The 14,982-nt window shown below is 36.4% G+C and overlaps 1 protein-coding gene across 4 annotated transcripts; it reads right to left on the bottom strand.

The window, feature by feature from the left end:
- Positions 1-573: 573 nt before the first annotated feature.
- Positions 574-11,260, bottom strand: LOC123195241 (COP1-interactive protein 1). Of its 4 annotated transcripts, none has more exons than XM_044608896.1 (10): positions 11,088-11,260; positions 10,795-10,944; positions 9,945-10,569; positions 4,197-9,811; positions 3,047-3,929; positions 2,258-2,943; positions 1,625-1,769; positions 1,443-1,524; positions 1,243-1,357; positions 574-898 (listed from the first exon to the last, which is right to left on the bottom strand). In XM_044608896.1, exons 2-9 carry the CDS (start codon positions 10,843-10,845, stop codon positions 1,255-1,257), a joined length of 8,190 nt encoding a protein of 2,729 aa, XP_044464831.1. In that variant the 5' UTR covers positions 10,846-10,944; positions 11,088-11,260; the 3' UTR covers positions 574-898; positions 1,243-1,254. The 4 variants fall into 4 exon arrangements, with proteins under 4 accessions (XP_044464831.1, XP_044464832.1, XP_044464833.1 ...); XM_044608897.1 differs by having other exon boundaries at positions 4,197-9,800; positions 9,949-10,569; XM_044608898.1 differs by having other exon boundaries at positions 4,197-9,800; positions 9,958-10,569.
- Positions 11,261-14,982: the final 3,722 nt, after the last annotated feature.

The raw sequence follows: 14,982 nt of genomic DNA, 5'->3' as shown, positions 1-14,982 counted from the left end.
ACTTAGGTATTGACTCAATCAACAGGTCAATTTAGGTTTTGACCAATTTAACCAATAGTTAAACTGGTGATTTGATAAATAAACAGTTGAACAACATTCAATCAATCAGAATTGTAACCTGATCACACTATTGCACATTTTGCAGAATAATATATTGATATCATCATGTCGATTTGAATGGATTGAATTAGGAACATAAAATTAGTTCGACCGGCCAATCCAATCTAGGTTGGACATGTGCTAAGCTATCAAATTGTTCTGACATTTTAAGAGTGAAAAGAATTATGCCCATAACCATTTGGTAGCTTGAAACCAAAAAGGGTAGCTTAGCTGAGGACGTGCAGATATATTGAACAATATGGCCTTAAGGCCAACCAAACTGAATTTGAACCGAGTTGAAGCTCCAATTTGAGTTCAACTCATTCAAGCTGGATGCGAATTCTAATCCACGCCAGGTGGGCTAGAATCCATTCCTCTCTATAATATATCTATATATATATAACTTTTGGTTGCAAAATCATGCCAGGCACATAAATGGTATAGAGGCACCCATGGTGCAAATAATGCTGTAGCTTGTGTAACAAAACCTTTTTAACTTGTAAGATCCTGTAAAAAATGTCTGTAATTACATACAACCTTTTTGGTTGAGTTCCTAGTAAACAAATAATCAAGATCTATTTTCCCCCAAACAATAATGTGGATTTTTTTTTTCTTATTGGAAACAACCAAGCAATCCTGAGATTTATAAAATTAAAAATGGAAACCGCAGTAGCCTGGTTGAGCTAAATAATCAATCAATCTTACCACATCTAGAAACAAAAAACTTGATATTGCAGCAAACTAGAGGGATTATGTTCCATGCTCCATCCTCGTCTTGCCTTCGAACCAAACAAAGAACCTGCAGAACAAGAAAACTAGTGAATTTTCGACATTAGCATCTCGGCTAAAGTAAAATATTAATAAACCCCTAAAAGTTTTAAATCTTCTTCACTTACACCCTTAAAATCTTATTTGTTAACTTTGAATATAAGGGTAATATATATATATATATATATATATAAAAAGTTATGTAATTTAAATGTGCTTTTTTAAAAAATTAAGGGACGCTCTGCATACATATAACTGATCCAAACTTGAATCAAGCACTACACAGCTTTACAAGGATATCTATAATAAGTGTACACTTGTGCCAGAGTGGTGCCTAGACCAACCATACCCAAGAAAAAAGAAAGAATCACTAACCAGTATGGCTTCTTAAAACACAAAAACAGCCAGAAGTGTATGCAGTATAGCCCAATAGACTATAATACCAAGACGTAAAGCAGGCTGTCGCATGAGTGCCCGATCACAAGAGACCCTGGAAGATTGGATATATATACAAGAAGTTTTAGCCCACATCTATGCAAGTTCTAAATAAATAAAAGAACAGAATAACACGTTACCATAGGCCATCTATCATGTCTGTTGCAGGTCTTGTAAATTTTGGAACAATTCTTGATGTAGTAAGTGACTTGAAACCATGAACTGAGGAAAGGTGAAAATTGAACATATGAATTATTTGTCAGATGATTTATATGACATGAAGAACAAGAATAAAAAAAAAAGTATAATAGTGTACAATTACCTTTATCCTCATCTTCGTCTTCTAACCTACCACCAGTACTGCCAGGCTCAGTATCTATAGCAATCGCAACTTGATCATTGTTGACTTTACGCAGACTGCGAACTTGAGATGTCATAGAGGGTCCAGGTGCTGCCCACTTGTTTATCTGCATTAAAATTCATAAAGATTAGTGATTTTATCATAAAACACAGTTGCTCTGAAATGGGCATCACAATACCATAACTAATATCTATCAAAATTGCAGTTCATTCTAAAACCTTAATTTTGAAACGATCAATCATATGGCGAATGTCAAGAAAGCATTTTGACTAGAACTGTAACTGACTATCTCACAGGCCATTAAAGCATTTAATTTATTTTAAAATGCAATTAATAAGAAGCAATGACAAGCAAAGAGTCATCTAGATTATAAAAATAAAATAAACATGGCATCCACATCACAAACTTAGTATCCATGTTGATTAAGAACAACCTTTATTGTGATGCAACAGCAGGCGTTAATTTCTTATATTGCAGGCATAAAATAGCCATAACTTTCAATATTAATATCAAATTTACCTTGCCATTACTTCATAGAAAGCAGTAGCTTCTAATTCTATATCAAAAAATTTATTCAAGTATCAAATGACTCACCAATGGTTCAACTTCTAAAATTTCAGATGTAAAACTAGTTTCCTGGCCTGAATCTTCCACTCCTTCAAGCATGTTTATTTGTGACTCCTTCTCACTTAAAGACTTCCGAAGAATCTCTTCCCTGTGTGTTAACTCTTGAACTTTACTCTTTTCTACTTGCAACAATGCATCCCGGCTTTGAGCCACTACCTGCAGTTCCTCAAATTCAGATATTATCGCTGATATCTTCTTCTGAAGTATTTCCTTGTATTCATGCACTTGACTGATTTTCCTATCATCAATAGGCAAATCATGGACTCCAACCTGAGAAATCATGGAGTCAAACCAGGACAAAAACTCCTGGAACTCTTCTAAATTTCTCATGTTGTTCATCTGTGATGCAACAAGAACATCATTGGTACATCTAGTGACCTCCTGCCTCAAGAAAGAAATCTCAGAATCCCGATCTTGCAATTGTGATTGTAGTTTTTCAACCTCAGCAAGAAGACTTTCAGACAAATGATGAAGCTCATCAAACTTGTTCACAGTAACCAAAAGCCTTTTTGAAATCTTTCCACGAGAAGCTTCAAGATTCTCCAACTCTATGTTCTTTTGTTGCACAACTTTTTCCAATTCCTCAAGTTTGTTGTTCAATTCTTCCATTTGGGTCTCCTCCTCATCAAGCGCTTGCATTAGTGCCTCAATTTCTATTATCAACAGATGAAGCTCACAGTTATAAGATTTACCAAATTAGCCAACAAATAACAATTATTACAAAAAGAATTAAAGTCAGAGTCAATGAAAGCTGACCTTGGTCCTTGGAAACTAGCACATCAGACAGTGATTTGACCGTATCCTGCAACTCCACTAAGGAAGCTTGATCATCTAGCAACTCATTCACTCTCTGCTTCAATAGGCTTCGTTCCTCCTCCATGATTTTCATTTGCTGTTCCATATCATACACCTGAGTTTGGGAAGATTGAATATCCAGTGAGTAACTGCGAACGGCAGCTTCAGCTTCCTTGATTTGACTAACAAGCTCTGCACAAATCCTGTCTTTTTGGATGTCCTTCTCCTGAAGCTCTCTCTGCAAATTTGCAATGGTGATTTTCATTTCCTCTAGATTACCTTCTACAACTTCAGTTCTCATAATAGCAAAATCCTTGACAGCTGATAATAGATTCTCTGCAATAGCCTTGCCACATTCTTCAGAGAAATGGGTCTGTCCACCAAAAGAGAGTCCATCAACAAATGATGCTGGATTCAAGTTCATTCCCAGGTCTTGAACAACCAATGTATTTCCAGTCAGCTCAGCTTTTCTGTTTTGTATTTCCATGATAGAATTAGCACATGCATCATAAAGCACAGTAAAATTTCTCCGCAATGAGACAATTTCCATATCCTTTTCTTTTTCAATTGATTCCATACGCATAACATCTCTTTTCAAGGCTCCAAATAAATTTATCTGATTAGACATTTCTCTGCTAAGAATCTCCATTGCTTTAGATAGACCGCTTGCTTTATCATGTAATGCTATAGGGTGTCTATGCAACTTTTCCTTCAAAACACCAAAATCAGTCTTCAACTCTTGCAAACTACACCCAACAGAACTATAAACTTCAACTATTATACTATCATCAACATAGGCTGGTACTTTGGGACCTAACCATGAATCCACTGATAGAAGTTTCTCCTGAAGAGGAAAACTAATGTCAGAAGCATAAAAATCACAAAAAAAAATCTAAATTAATAAGCAATGTTGACAGCAACAAATTATTCAGATAATCTAATCAGCCACTTAGCATAAGAGGTCTGAGCACATATATATAAGAATGTAGGAACAGAATAAATATAACAAATTAAATGCACACATCAGGAAAGGAAAGAAGAGAGATGTACACCAGAAAACACAAACTCTGAATCCATATAAAAAATAAAAATAGAAGTAAAGAAAAGGTACCCTGTGTTCTGAATTGCTGGGAGTACTACCGTCATATGCACTTAAATTAGGCATTTCAACCACACTAGTAGTGTCCCCTTGCTTCGAACAAGACTCCATAAATTTTTCCACATTTTGCAGCAATTCCAAGTCCTTGGAGAAAACATCAGCTAATACATTATTAATGTCAGAAAAGTGTTTCTTCAGTTCATCAACAACATTTTTAAAGGCCATTAACTCAGAATATTGTTTCTGTTTTCCCTCAGAATTAACTGCTGATAACTGTTCAAGACGTGTGAGTGCTTCAAGTTTGGCAGCTTCAGCTTCCCCCTTTTCCTTGTAGAGATCTGTGAGTTCATTGGCAGTATTTGCCAACTCTTCCTGGAAAGCATCATTTCTCTCTTGAACTTCATTTAACTCTGCAAGCAGTAACTCTGCCGCTCTTCTAGATTTCCTCGATTCTTGTTCTGAAGAAGCCAGAGCTGCATGCAAATCACGGAATTGTTTCCCAATCTGTTCTACCTTCTCAACAGGATCACTGATTGTACTTTCACCCCCAACATCAATGTCACCTAAGGCATTAATAATCACATTCAAAATATGGTCTCTCTCCTGCAATAGCTGTTCAGTTTCTGTCAAACGATTCCTCAAGAACAGTCTCTCAGATTCTAGGGCTTCCACTGTTTTGGGGTATGTAGATAAGTCCCTAATCTCAGATTTCAAGCGCTCGAGTTCATTAGTCATCTCTTCAACAGTTTGTTTCAGGCTATCCCTCTGTTGAACCAATGACTTTCCTTTTCTAACTGCAACACTTAACTTCTCCCTCAGAGAAGCTGACTTCTGCTCCTCCTGAATAAGCAACTCTTGCAACTCTCCTCGTTTTTTATCAAGTGCTTCAAATTCACAAAGTAAAGATTTTTGCCCCTCCATATATACATCTCTCTCTTCCTTCACATGCATTAGATTCTGAAGAGCCTCCTCCAGGTCTTTCTTCATACCTGATATGCAAGGTTCCTCGGTAAGTAGCATATCTCTACCTCGTGATTCATCAAGATTTGCACAAGTTTCCTCAGAGTAGTGCTCATCTACTGCACCCTCAAGGCTGGGTTTTGCAGTAGCAAGGGCTGAGTAGCGCTCTATAAGTTTACTCAGCAATACCTCCAAGCACTCAGTAGTACTCTCACCAGAAACCAGCTCTTTTGCACCAGGGTCATGCAATGCATCAGTAACCAAGTCCTCCAATCTATGTATCTCACCTTCAATGTTGCGAATGCGGTCCTCATTCCTCACCTTCTCAGCCAATTTCTCATGCAAACCAGTTACTTCACTCTGCAGTTTTTCATTCTCAACTTCAAACTGGGCTGCCTTTACTGAAATTTTCTCATGATCAGGGATCAGAATTTTCAATCTTTCAGAAAGATTTTCCCTCTCATCTACAACAGCTTGGAGTTCAGCCTCAAGGCCAGATATCCTCTTTTGTGACTCTTCCAAATCAGCAGTTACTGATCCACAATAGTTTTCCAGGTTACCAATCTTCCGCTGGAGAGTACTACTCTCCTCATGAGCTTCCAAAAGTGCAGTTCCCAACCACAGAATCCTATCCTCAGGTTCCTTAGATTGCATATGTGAGGGCATGTTAACTCTGTCCAGAACTTCTTCCCATCGTTGCACCAAAAGATTTCTCTCCATTAATGACTGTTCCAGCATTTCATTTTGCTCAGCCAACCCATAGAACTTACCTTGAAGCTCCTCATACTTTCTCCTCATATCTTCCCCTGAACTAGAGCTCAGTGGTGCATCTTCTTTCCAGGCATCCATAACCACAAACCCAGTATCAGTGTAGGACCCTCCTATAGAACTCTTTTGATCCCAGTCAGTGACAGCCAAAGAGTTACCAGTGGCTGATCTTGCTAACCACTCAACCTTTTCAATTGTGCCTCCTGAATGAAAATGCTCAGGTAAATCTAGGTCTTCCAGGATCTCTTCAATTCTCTGGAGTACAGAGTCCTTGAGAAGAAATGATTCTCTTAAAGCAGTTGCTGAGTTGCGAATGTATGAAAGCTCAGATTCAAGAGCTTCCACACGCTCACCTGCCTCCATATAGGACTTAAGTTTTGTTTCTAGCTCATGAAGCCAAGAATCCTTCAACTGTAACTCCTGAGAGCATCTTTCCAGTTCCTTGGATGTCTCAGCTAGAGACTGCTTGAGATTATCACGCTGAACAACCAAACCCTTCCCCTTGGCAACAGCAATGCTGAGCTTCTCTCTGATAGAAGATACCCGCTGGTCTGACTGTTCAAGTTCACTTATCTTTACATTTAACTCAGAACGTGTGACAGCAAGGACTTCTTCTGCCCAACTTAAACTTTCCTTCAGAGCAAGGATTTCAATTTCATAACTAAGGTTCAAAGCAGATAGCTGCTGCACTGTCTCCTGAAGTTCTGTCAATTCCATCACCTTGGATCCAAACTCTTCTGTCAATGAAGTCACATGCTCACAACCCTGTTTGTACTTCTGAACAAGTGAAGACACCAATGATTCAAGGTAAGAAGCCGGTGTTTTATCCAAGTTGGTTCCAGCGCAGTCCGGTTTCACAATACCCTCAACATCTTCTATTAACTTCTGAATGGCATCTAAATCAAGACATCTCTGGTTCAATTCCTCAATATCATTAGCTCTCCTGATCAACTCAGAATTAAGTTCATTGTTTAAGGACTGGAGTTGCAGTCTCTCACCCAGAAAAGTTCCCAGTTGATCCACAATGGTTTTATACTTGATGTAGTCAATCGAATCGTGCACATTTCCACCTTCAAAGTTCATCTCATGTTCATCATCCACAACCCCATATGAATCAATTAAAAGTTTCCTAAGCTCACCATATATCTTATGTAACATAACAGAAGTTGCTTCATTCTTTTGCAGCAAATTATTGAACTTATCATTCACTTCTTCATAAGACGAACAGACTGCTTGATGGTCTATACGAGCAACTTCTAGTTTCTCCTGCAGATCTTCAATCACCTTGATGGTGGCACTTACAGAGGCAGCAATGTAGCTATTTACATCCAAGCCAATATCAGCATTGCGTGAGATGGCAGAGGTTGACATTCTACCAGCAGATGCATCAAGCCTTCCTATTGTTTCAATAATATGAGGAATTTTTGTATTCCATTCTTTTTCAAGTATCACTGCCATCTCAGTTGCTTCCTTCTGCAAACTTTCTAATTGATTTTCAATGTCCAAAGCCTTCTCATCTGAACTTCGCTCTAAATCATGCAATTGACTCAGTAACTCACTAACTCTTGATTGGTACCCATTCACTTTTACACCAAGTGCAGCATATTCTGCTTTCAGACCAAGGTCTTGTTGTTCTAAAGCTTCAATGAGAACTTGAAGCTCATTATTCTTTGCATTAAGTTCGAACACATGTTGCTTTAAAGCTTCATACAGAATCCCAAGCTCAATGTTTGGTGCTTCCAAATAGTCACTGTATTGCTTCAAAGCTTCATATTCAACCTGGAGTTCATTGAATGGAACTTTAGAATCTTTTCTCCACTCCTCTTTAACCTTTTCAGCATCCAGGTGCAACTGCTGAAGCAATACCATCAAACCCCCTGTTTGCCCTTTTGTTAACATAAAGAGATCTCCAACCTTTTCTTCTACCTCAAGTTCCTCATGTTCATCATGCTGCTGCTTTGACTCAAATGCTTGAATTAGTCTGGAAACTGCTGGTGAAGCTACTTTACCACTGGATTTGTTAAAGGACATCGACTCCGCGTGCATCCCTTCAATGGCCTTTTCAAGGTTCTGCAGCAATTTCTCTGCCTCCTCTATGTGTTCTTTTAGGACTACCAGCACAAAAGAATCACCAACAACATCCTGTTCAACCAGATCACGCGGTGGCTCGCCAGTTGGCCCATCAGGTGAGGGTTTCTCCAACATGGGAGTAGAAGTAACACAATCCTGCACACATTCCTCATTTTTAGTAGACAATTTCTCTTGAGAAACAAGAAGCTCATCTGACAGCCTCTCATTCTCTTGGGCAAAAAATTCCTTGTCCTCCTTAAGCTTCTCTCTCTCCGCGGTTATTTTAGCAAGGCCCTCATTTAAGTGGGCAATTTGTAACTGTAGAGCCGCCACCAAACCCTTGCAGTCTGTCAATTCCATAGATAGTTTATTATTCTCACAATGAATGGACTCTTTTTCTTCATCAAGCTTCTTTCTCTCCTCTGTCATCAAAGAATAACTCCCATTTAAGTCAGCATTTTCAGCCCGTAGAGCAGCCACCAAATTCTTCAAATCAGTCAATTCCATGGAAAGTTCCCTATTCTCATGACCGAGAGACTCCTTTTCCTCTTTAAGTTTCTTTCTTTCCTCAGCCATTAAAGCCAGAGTCCCACTGAAGTTGGAAATTTCTACCTCTAGAGAAGCAACCAAACTCTTGCAGTTAGCTAACTCCAATGACAGCTTCTCATTCTCTTGCTGATAAGACTCCTTTTCCTCCACAAGATTCCTTCTATCCTCCATCACTGAAGTAATAGTCCCTTGTAAGTTCTCATTCTCCAGCCGTATGGAAGCAACCAAATCCTTGCAGTCAGCTAACTCCTTTGACAGGCTTGACAAATCCCCTTTTGATCTTTCCAAGCTAATCTGCAATTCAAGTGCCCTACCAGAAAACTGCTGAGCCTCTTCCTTCACTAAATGAACTTGGTTTTCAAGCTCCTCTCTCCTTCTATCAACAGCTAGGAGTTCAGACCTACAATGTGCAAGCTCTGCAGCCAGGCATTCTCTCCCCTCTTGAACTTCATTCAGGGAAGTACGGAGCACTGATATTTCTTCAAGAAACTGGTGACGATGCTGATCAAATTCCAATTGCAAATCAGACATTTCTGAGAGTTGCAAATGAAATACATCTTTTCCAAAACTTGTGAGATATAACTCGTCTTTCAGTCTCTCAAAAGAATCTGGATAACCACACTCAGCTAGGATCAAACTATCAGTTCCCAACCGTGCATTAGAAACAGGAAGAGAGTGGAACTCATCCTCACTAAGCCTCCTAACCGCCTCCTTGTGCTGCAAAAAGCTGATTGAGCACCCATCTCCAACAAAAGACTCAGTTTTTATAGATGGACTCGACATTGCTTCTGCAGCAGATCCTCCTTGAACATTACACTCAGTCATACACTGCTGCTCCTTATACTGTTCTGAAACCATCATACTATCTGTATCTGCTTCGGCCTCTTCTTTCCAGTCCTTTCCATTGTCCACAGAGAGCATTTCTGATATTTCTTCATTAGGTAAGCCTGCCATTACATCTTTCAACTGACTTGAATCTTGATGACTAACTGCCAAAGAACTTTTGGCTTCTTGATAATCCAAGATGGGAGACAAAATCCCAAGTGCATCCGACATAACAGGTGGCCCAGTTGACTCAGTGGCATAATTAACCTTTCCAGTTGGCTTTATTTCATGGGTAATTTCATGTACACCAGTCAGTCCTGAAGCTGATTCTTCAAGAGCTGCAGCAATTCCAACAAACTTAGAGAGAATGAAATTCCCATCTCCTTTATGCTCTGGTTCATAGCTTCTATCATCAAATTGCTTCAAACCCGAACCATCAGCTTCCTGCATTTGCCCTACCCAACAACAAATGAGAATTTAATGATACGTCAAATCCACACATCAATTATCAACATCTCCCAATTGATTTACCATAACAGACAAGCACACAAACACAAAATAAAAATAGCATAAGACTTAGAGCACAACCTACATCTGTTACCTGATCACCCCTCCCTTGAATTGAGGACATCTTAGAGAGAACTTCTTGTGAAACGATTGACTTCTGACTGTCATTAAAACAATATGTTTCAACAGGAACTATCTCCATCTCTCTTGTATTGATTAATTCCGATGGAACTGACATATCAACATGCTTGGTTTCCCCTTCAAATACCGGGATACCAACAGTTTCTAAATTCATTGCTCTGGCTTCCTCAACATCAGCATTTTGAGTACTCTCCCCTTGGTTATGGACTGAGGCATCTACATTAACAACCTCCAATTCCTGTGGAGGTGATTCAACCTCGTGAGCCAATGGCAATTCGACAGAGCTTGATTCAGGTACAATGGTCACTGATGGAGGCTCACTGGCTACAGCAGCAACATCAGGATCCTGTGAATTCTCACTTGAATTTGAATCCACAAATCTCAGATTCGCATCAACATGTGATTCATTTTCCCCTTCAGGAGTTAAAGATCCAGTTGGTGCACCAGCAGCCACTAATGCCGCATCAACATCAGCTTCATGCTGCTCAAATTTATTAGACTTCTTTGATGACTTTCCTTGGCTACTACTGCCCTTACCCTCCTTCTTTTGACGAAATTGTTGAAGCTGATATTAAATAACTCAAAATTAAAATGAGAACATCCAATAAAAATTAAATTCCTCACTCGCTATTTGGTAGCTAAGATATCTAAACTCAGGTGACTTCAACATAAAAAAATTAGCGTGCTAAGGTTACTTCTCCACTTTGATAAAATAAGGACCTCAATCTCAAACCCAAACGTCATGTCTTATCAAATAAAACAGCTAAAAATAACAGGTAAAATAACTAACCCTTTTACGGCCGGCGGCGAGCAGATCGGTACGGTTCTTGTTCTTGTCCATCTGATCCACTCCGTTTCGCTCCCGCTTTAACTCAAAACAAATTAACTCCGCCGACAAGTCTCTTTCACCATCAGATCCACTCTCTCTCTCTCTCTTAATCTATGCCCAAACATTCAACCACAGAATATATAAGAAAATAAAATATTCCGCACAATCAATTACAAATATCTCCACGCATTTTCTCAGCAACCAAACAGCAGAAATGACAGAAACCAGATTGATTCAAAAAGCAAAGAGCGTACCTCAATGTCGATTCGCGGTGATCAAACTCAGGCGTGGAGAAAATTAACAGTCCGTATATAAAAAAATGAAATTTTATTTCCTTGTATATTTTTCTTTTGTCCTGCCTTGGATCTAAAGCGAGAGCTTCGTTTTCGTTCGGTGGTAAAATGTTGAATTGCTCCCCAATAAAAGTTCATTTATCTTATTGAGTAATACTTGTGAACTAGCGGATAGAAAGTTAAAGAAATTAATGGATATTAACGGCCTAATTTGGATGGATACTAACGGAAAATCAATGACCAGTTAATTTCTATTAGGTGCACTTGGTTTGGAAATTAGAATAATAAAGATTATTTAATAATTCATTTTTTATTATTAAAAATCATGAATACTTAATTTCTATTAAGTGTATTTGATTTGGATAATAAAAAATTAGTATGATAATATATATTCTATTATTCATATTAAATTGTTCGCCTTGTAAGAATTAAAGCAATTTTTATCTTCAAAATTCAATTAATTAATTTTATTATTAGATATATATATAAATAATATTATTATTTTATTAAAATAAAAACTATTTTAAAAAATACATAAAATGGTAAGAGATTATATAATATTTTTTCAAAGATAATATATTATTAAAATAAAAAAATAAAGATAAGAGATTACCTTGAAGATGATTACTTAGAAGATTACTAGGTATAAATGATTACTATATTTGATAAAATTTGGTAGATATAAATAATTATTGTGTTTGGTTAAAGGTAATAAAAAATTACTAGTAAATTATTTTATTTAAATGTCTTTGAATATAATTATTTTTAAATATTTTTTATATTATTTGTCATATTAATTAAAAATAAATTTATTTTTGTCTTTAAAAAATTAATAAATAATAATATAATTATAATAAAATCAAGATTACCTTTGTAATCTTTAAATACATAAGGTAAATGTGGTAATCAGATTACCACTTAATTACCTGTCACATCAGCATTGGTAATAGAATATTACTGTAATCTTTTATTACTGACAAACCAAACAAGGGAATAAAAGATAGATTACCAAGGTAATTTTCAAAAACTGAAACCAAACGCCCCCTTAGGGTTTTATTTTGTAGAATGACAAAATTATCCTTTTATTCAAGATTTTAGTCCTTTGTTTTAGTAAATGACTGACATTGACTTGTACTTTGTTTAAACGGCAAGGGGTTATATGACACTTTCCAAAAAAAAGTGGGTCTACTTAGGTAGCTGATCTTTGGGGGACGGATTTGGCGAATACCGTTCTGATAATTGGATTATTATCGGTATGGTGTCATTATCATAAGCCCAATCTGCAGCCTTCTCTATTGGGCTTAAATTGTAGCCTTAGACTGTGGTTTTAGCACTTCCTTATTGGGCTAGGCTTCAATTGTAACCTTTGATTTTTAATTTGAGATGGATCCGATCCAACAGGTTTAGTATGAATTTGTTGCTTGATTCGAATAAGCCATTCATAAGTTGGAATCTAGTTTGGCTCAAAATATTGTATATCAATTTGAACTAAGTGTTATAATTTTTAGTTAATCATAAAGTAAATAATAAGATCGTTTAATCACATTATGTCAATATGTTTGCATCTCTTAATGTCACAGTTTGTACATAATAATATTACTTTTATCTTTAACACCAATAATAATAATATATACTAACAAGTAATGTTACCTAATCATATGGTAAACTCAACTCTTATTCAATGATAAATAGTAAAACATAACGCTACAAGTAGTTTATCGCAAAACATTGTGTTTTATCAAGTTTTCAAAAGAAAAAAAAAAAGAGAAAAATATAATTGAAAATTTGATTGTCAAATACAAATCGTATAACTAAACGCTGTTCTATTATTTTTATGAGTTTGATTGCACAATTTTTACGGCGTGGACGTGGTGGCTGTTGCGTTTAACAAGTCCACGGTTGTTTATTGATATGAAATCTAATTTAAGCTTATAGATGTAGTAGTTGTTGCCCACACCACACCGCAAATCCATTCGCCCTAAAAGTCAATCTTAATTTTCAATGTGCAATTTACCTTTTTATCTTAATTTTTGTTATTTTCAACGAGAATATTGTAATAAAGACAATGAATTATCGAGAGACTTTGACAAGTACTTGAAATAAATAAATGTATTCTATGAACCATTTTCCTCATACAAAATGAGAACGTTCTGCATGAAACATTTTCAATTGGGCATTTAAAATTTATGTCAACCCTTCTGAACCTGAATGGACTAATAATAAGGCCAAAGGACTATGTTCCACCCCAAAAATCTTCTGCTCTCAAGTTCCCACCCCTTAATTTTAAAAATTTCATTTATCTAGATTTGAGTAATTAAAGTTAACAAAACTTGAACTCCTAAAAATTTTATTTTTGTTTTCCCCCTAAACCTTGAAAACTAATAATTTCTCACATAGGTTAAATTTTAAAAAATAACACATTCAAAGTCCAATGACATTTTTTTTCTCTTCCTCTGACGATCGCTTTCTTATAATATTTTCCTCTTATCGACAGTCTTAAACTCAGTAAAAAATGATGTTTCGTTGGGGATATCTCATCTTCATTTTCCCCGATGAAGACAAGACTCTCATTTTTATCAAGGAAGACAAATAGCTTCATCTTTTTGATGAAGTTGGGAGTTATTTTCAATATAAATCGACGTTAACCAAGTTGTCCAAGCTTCAAGAGGAGGTATCAAGAGATATTCATTGTTGGCGATAGTGCCAAATTTGACGTTGAAGATTTGGAAACTAAACCCTAAAGGGGAAATATTATTTTTTAAAACTTGGGTTAGGGAAAAATTTTTAGTTTTTAAGGTTTAGAAGGGAAAGGAGATTAAGTTTTAGTTTAATTTTAATATTACAATAAAATAACGATTTTATCTATAAAACTGCTAATTTTAACCACCTATAGGTGGGTGTTTGAGATTTTCAAAGTTAAGAGATGAAAATTTGAGAGAAAATGATACTCTGGGTGGAAAATAGTCCTTTGGGCTAATAATAATAATAATAAAAAAATGCATATCCAAATAATGTTTCATCATTGATTATATTATTTTATATTAAAAATAAAATAATACTTAATCATATAATGATATATTATTACTCAAAACTTGATATATACAATACTGTTTTAGACATGTCAAGGGGGTTGGAGTAACCGTAACATGGCCTGGGCATCTTTTTTTTGGCATAACCCACAAAAGTATGACTTGTAACTGTAGTAGATTGTGTCAATCTCTTGATAAGGCCTGTGAAAATTTATTAAAAATTATTAAAGATGAATTAAAAATCATTATTGTATTTTAATTTGGTAGGTCAATCTACAAAACACATCAGTCGCCTTTGAAGAATTCAGTATAATACGACCCAAAAAATCCTGAGCTATGCTATGAGCTCCTTTTTGTCCAGTGGATTGACCCAACCTATAAAGTCAGCAGTATAACAAACCTTTATGCCATCTGACCTACTAGGACGATGAACCATATTGAGGCCAACCGAGCACGACCCGTGGCCGTGCCTAGTTTGCTCTAATTATAAAATAGAGAAAGAGGCATCACGATATTTGACGAATCTGGTGTGACCAAATATTATCCTCTAAAAAAGAGAACCAAATCCTCAAACAAGATCTTCCACACTGTTGCTTAGTGGCCGCACACTAAAGAAAATTAACCCATACGCATTTGGTTGTATGCCAACAGTGGAAGAATATAAATTTAATAAAATATATAGACCAAAGTTTTTTATATTTGCAATTGGAGACATCTGCACTTGCTTCATGTCATATTTAATTATTTATACACCCATGTGAACTCAAGTGAGAAGTCATAGACCTAACTTCTTTGTTTATGCATATGTTCACCCTGGCACATGATAT

This window comes from Mangifera indica, chromosome 13 (genome assembly GCF_011075055.1).
Source record: "Mangifera indica cultivar Alphonso chromosome 13, CATAS_Mindica_2.1, whole genome shotgun sequence".
NCBI lineage: Eukaryota > Viridiplantae > Streptophyta > Magnoliopsida > Sapindales > Anacardiaceae > Mangifera > Mangifera indica.
This window is presented reverse-complemented; position numbering and strand designations above follow the sequence as displayed.